The sequence below is a fragment of the Poecilia formosa genome, unplaced genomic scaffold (genome assembly GCF_000485575.1).
Source record: "Poecilia formosa unplaced genomic scaffold, Poecilia_formosa-5.1.2 Scaffold12, whole genome shotgun sequence".
Taxonomy (NCBI): Eukaryota; Metazoa; Chordata; class Actinopteri; order Cyprinodontiformes; family Poeciliidae; genus Poecilia; species Poecilia formosa.
The window spans coordinates 3077471-3083172 of record NW_006799951.1 but is presented as its reverse complement, the minus strand read 5'-3'; the positions used below and the strand labels follow the sequence as shown (position 1 = coordinate 3083172).

The window sequence follows — 5702 nt, the reverse complement described above, 5'->3', positions numbered from 1 at the left end:
TCTATCTATCTATCTATCTATTATTTTCTTGTTCTGTGTGACAGCCATATGCAGTTCATTAAGTCTCAACCTGAGTGAGCCTAACAACCAAACACAAGTCCTCTCCCCAGAGAAGCTCTTTCTGCAAAAAAAGAGAGAAAAGAATAGAAAGGGAAACCTTACAACTTAACCGAAGCATTAAGAGTTAATCTTATATTAACTGAATTTGAATAATAGAGGTATTCATTCAGGTCCAGTTTTAAGAATGTTTTAGCCCGAATTGTTTTCATGGTGTTTCCAAATTATCTGTGATCTCTGTGCAATGATCCATTCAGTCACTCTAAAGTGCTTCTAATACAACGAAAGCACTGAAAATCCTCTGACTTGTATATTTGCAGAGCTGCAGTCTAAGTATTATGCTGAATTAAACTCCAACAGCTAACTTTAACAGTGATTCCCAGTTAAATCATAAAATAATACGTAATATTTTTTCAACCCCACAGGTCGTGCCACCCTGGACAGAGTGACAAATTACCCTCATCAAAGCTAATCAGTCATTACAGCCTGGCATTAATCTATTTTATCTTAGCCTTTCGCATCAGAGTCAGTGTTTCGGGTTAAAATGCTATAAAGAAGGTGATTGGTCTTCGGTGAAGTTGCTGTGCAGGTTAACCAATCAGGTGCTTGAGTTTAACTAATGAATCACAAGGTCAGTTTAAATAAAATGCAGCATGTGATATATGAAATAAATAAATAAATAATGATAACATCTGAATTTATATAACTTTAACATATAGTTTATTCAAATCTTAGTTCAGTCGATTTTGACTTCAACTGTGTATTTAAAAAAAAACTATTGACAAATTATTCATAACTGTATGGATTCATGGAGAAAATATATTTTTAAGCTAAGCTCAAGTGTTTGTTTTTTTTCAGTTCACCAAAAGGATGAGACGAGTAGGAAAAATGTTATCAGAAAATGCAGGGCAAAGACAGCTGCTGTGCTCGTGTCAGTTCCAAGTATTTTTTTTTTCTTTTTAAACTTCCTCCATCATGTCTGCATGTCTCTTGTCATGCTCTTGAAGTGGTGCCTGTGTTGCCTTGGCAGTGTTCGCCAGAAATGCCTGGAGGAGCAGAAGCGCAGGAGGCAGAGGGCCACCAAGAAGATCAGCACATTTATCGGCACATTTGTGGTCTGTTTCACACCTTACGTCATTACAAGGTGAGCAGAAATCTCTGCTGCTTTACAGGGAGGATTTTGAGTGGGTGACTGCGTGGGTGTTTTTTGCATGCACGTCCTTATTGAACATCCGAACCTCTTTCCGAGGCACAGAAGTTAAAATGCATTTCTAATACACAACATCAGCAGGGATGTTAAAGAGCTCATATCCGGAGAAAACTAAATGAAATAAAGTAGACTTCCTGGCTGAGTTACAATCAGTAGAATTATCACTTTCAGACTTTCCAGTGACATTTAAAACATTTAGGCTGTCACATCTTCATTATGTTCCAGTTTGCAAAGGATGAGAAACATAATCCTTGTCATTATGTTTCTCCTCCAGAAGAGATGAGAAACATAATGATGTTTGACCACCACGGTCAGTGCTTTGCACTCTGGTCAAACCACTGGAGTGCAGTGGTTTGACAGGCTTAAACTGATTTACGACAACAGCTAATTTTAATTATCAGTGACTCCAGGAAAAAACAAAGTCAACTTCTGAAGTGAAGCAATGACACAATATTTCTTATGAATTTCTACCGGTGTATTTCTTCTTCTTTGTGCATTTTGCCTCTCGGAGTCTACATTGAGTTGTAAAAGTATGTATAACTCCTGGACTTTTCCACATGCTGTCGTGTTGCAGCCACAAACTTTAATGTATCTCCAAAGGATTGTGCACATGTTTTTATTATATTTAGGTCTAAACTTGGACTAGGCTCTAGCAAATGCATATGAAGTCATTTTATTGTTGTAGTAGCTGTATGTTAAGGGATGAGTTTTACATGTTAACATTTCATTTTGGTCTCTGACCAGAGCCCTTTCCTTCCCTGTGTTTGCTGTGTCCTCTGAATGACTGTAGAAAGCTGGAGTGGGGATTTCTCATGGCTTTCTCTCAACAATGGCATCTGTCTTCTAACTCTACCACAGAGACAAAATTTGCCAGATTTCTTGGTCACGTTTTGGTAGGTTTGGTGTTGTGCCATTGGAGATGGCCCGACCAAAGCTCAGTCCAAAGATTAAAACGGACGTAAGCCTGTTTTAAACTTCTGCACAAATGCATTCCTGACATGTCCGTTGTGTTCCCAGGTCTTAATGAAGTTACTCGGTTTTTAGTGCTCCTTATGAAATTACTGAGGACTTCACAGAGCAGCTTTATTTATGGTGATGAGACCTAAACTTAAAATAAGATTGAACTGCACGTTTGCTTTGCTTTGCTTATTAATTAGTAAAGACTTACTTTTGTTTAGGGGTTTCAGAGCATAGGGGGTTAAATACAAATACGTGCCAACAACAAAATTTTATCACACATTTGAAAACCTTGTATTATTTTTACCTACACGTCACAATTATTTCCTTCAATTTGCTCTTTGACCTGAAATTACAATAAATACATTATAATTTGTGTGTGTAACATGACAAAATACAAAAAGTTCAAAGGGTACGAGTACTTACACAAGAATTTTGTGACTTCTCTATCCTTTTTTATTTTATTTTATTTTTTTACTTTTTTTGCTGTAGAATTGTAGAGCTCTTCTCCCCAGGACCCATCAACCCTCACTGGGGTGTCTTCTCCAAATGCCTGGCCTACAGCAAGGCAGCCAGCGACCCGTTTGTCTATTCACTGCTGCGCTACCAGTACAGGAAGACCTGCAGCCTGCTGGCCAATAAAGCTCTCAAGAGGAGTTCCCTGAACTCCTCCTCCTTCAGGGTAGAAAGCAAAGCTAGGACTACTGCAGCCAATTCCAACGCAACGGTCAGTATCCAACCACCAACTAACAAACCACTCAGCCAATGAAGGCAGTCACATGTAGAGATGTATATCAAACTCAAGACGGCCGATTGACCTCTTTGTAGCATCAGAGCTCAAAACATGTGCCTCTCAGTTATTCGCCGGGGAACAAGGCTGGTAATAGTCTATATCTATTTTTATAGACAAAATAAGTTCATGAAAACATCTGAGGCAAACATAATGCCTGACTCACTTAGCTGCACATTTGTCCCTGCACAGGGCATAATTTTTTTGAAAGTAGGTCACACAAAAAAAAACACCTTTTTTATCATACTTATAGTTGTCTTTCTTATTGGTTGATGGTTAGGAAACCTTGCAAGGTTTTACATAGATGTATATACACAGACGCCCACACATGTACACCTTGCAACCTCTGATCTATGGGCAAAAATGCTTCGTCGTGTCAATTTTATTTTCACAATCTCAAGAGCACAGTCTGTGGAGTACAATACGTTAACTCAATGTAATGCTATGAGGAAGTTCTTTTGTCCATGTCTTGATCACAGTGTGGAATGTGTTCATGTGGTGCATGTGTATGCATGTACATGTAAAAACATGCATACAAATTTCTGATGTTTTAACGCTGTCTGCAATTTTAGCTCTGAAAACAAGGGTAGCTCTTTAACTTATGCATAGATTATCATGGCATTACTTTCCCAATAGCTTTGTAGCTTCATGTTAAATTTGCTGCAAGTGAAAATAGCATAAAGAAAGCAACACTTTCACTAAAAGACAGGGTGTCTTTTATGGTAACTACAGGGTATACGTCCCCCATTGCTCTAATATTAGAGAGATGAACTCTGCAGGAGTATTTTCTTGTACCATAGTGGCTCTTATGTACTTATACAGTCTGAAAATACACTGATTAGTCCAGTACTTGTATGACTCTGTCAAATAAATCTTTTACCTCAGTAACAATTTATTATTATTATTATTATTATTATTATTATTATTATTATTATTATTATTATGTTGGAGAATTTGCTGTCCACAGAAAGTACAGCAGTGGTATTGTGCACTAAACTGAGGGTTTTTATTGAAACCCCTGCATATTGTGACTGTAAGGTGTAACTTATGAAGTGCCTTTTAGATGACAAATTCTAGTTTAATCAAAACACAACAGATGGGACCTTATAAACACTTTCTCAGTATTTTGTTGTTTGGTTGAATACCGTATTTTGTGATGCAGCCTCATTGTTGAAATCAGAGTTCCTTCTACACTTGTTGATTCTCCTGTTTAATACTTGTGAAAAGCCTTTAACGTAATCTTTTGATAAATTATCTTTAGTGTAGTTAAAACTTCTCAAATTATTATTTTTTTGGAACAAAAACACTGATGTTACACTTATTAACCTCTTTTTGCCAACGGGAAAGCCCTTAGTCTTCTATTTTCAACTGTATTCATGCCTGGGGGCTGAAGTTGCCATGAAATTCAAATTCAGAACTACTTTATTAATCCCAAAGGCAATTTAAATTAGACTGATTTTGTCTGTTAAGCAATTTTTGTTTTGATTTGGTCAGAAATTTTGGATAATCCTCATGCTGAAAGATTTTAGCATACTCATTTTTAGTTTTACTTAGCAAGGACAAATAGATTTTGTAGAAAATATCCTTATATTTTCCAAAGAGATTTAGAATAAATACACTTTAACAAGGTTCCTACAGCCTTTGGAAGAGAAACAGGACCACAGCATGACTGGTCCTTTGCCATGCTTCACATTAAGTATGATGTGCTTTCCCACACTATACTGCAATAATTCTAACAGTGAGCTTTTTTCCCCCCTTACCATCGCTCTTCAATGTGTGGAAAGAAATATTTTCTTTTCCCTCTTTTTTAGGAGTAGCTAAGATAAATAGGTCTCAGTGTCATGTCATATGTAAACAATGAGCTATTTTCAGTTTTCTGGCAAAAGTCATCCAATTTTTATCTAAAAAGTCCTGGTACTTTAAGAAGTTTGTGATTCCTCGCAGTTTATTAAGTTTCCCTCGCCTGTGAGAAGAGAAACCAGGCCTTAAAGAGTCTCAGTAGGGTGCTTTCCCACACTTTGCTGCAATTAACTTTTTCACCTGGCTTACTATTCTTCCCCCTGTGTGTGGAATGTTCTCTTGTTTTTCCATTTTTAAGGAAAAGCAAAGACAAACAATATTCAGTGTCACCTCTTACTCTTCAAAAACAAAAATGTAATGATGAATAAATGAACTCTGAGCAAAATAAATAAAAATCGAATTGCAACAAAAATAATTTTGGGGGGGATTCCAATAAGTTTGGCACTGGTGTATTTGTTAAAAAACCAAACTAAAAAAAAAGCATTTTTGAGAAAGTGAAAAAAAAGGTACTTGAGTTGACAGCAGTTTTTTTTTTCCAGTGTAATTGTACACTATTGCAATACAAGATAAATATATCTGAAGCCTTCTTACAAGTCTTTAATAGGGGTGTCAATAAGTGTGCAGGTTCTGTACGATGAAATGTTATTTGAATGTGGTAGCAACTAGAGTTAAGTGACATTCCAGCTCAAGCATCTCAAGAGGGGCTGAGTTATATCTATAATGTAAAACGTTAGTTATTTTTGACAACACTGGGAAAACAGCATGTTGTTACTGTGACAGTATGGAGCCTTCAAAAAGGCTTAAAAGCTATTTATTTTTGTCTAACTGTGTCTGATTTTTTGCTAAATGCATTGGTGATAATAATGCAATAAATGCTGTGCATTTTGA

General features: G+C 36.5%; 1 protein-coding gene across 1 annotated transcript in view; it reads left to right on the top strand.

Annotated features, from left to right (window-relative positions):
• LOC103133575 (G-protein coupled receptor 26-like) overlaps positions 1 to 5702 on the top strand; it is a 6978-nt gene extending 1276 nt beyond the window's left edge. The window contains exons 2-3 of the mRNA XM_007545373.2: positions 1088 to 1201; positions 2717 to 5702. Coding sequence (XP_007545435.1) covers positions 1088 to 1201; positions 2717 to 2993 — 391 coding nt within the window. The 3' untranslated portion in view covers positions 2994 to 5702. The remainder of the gene's footprint in view (positions 1 to 1087; positions 1202 to 2716) is intronic.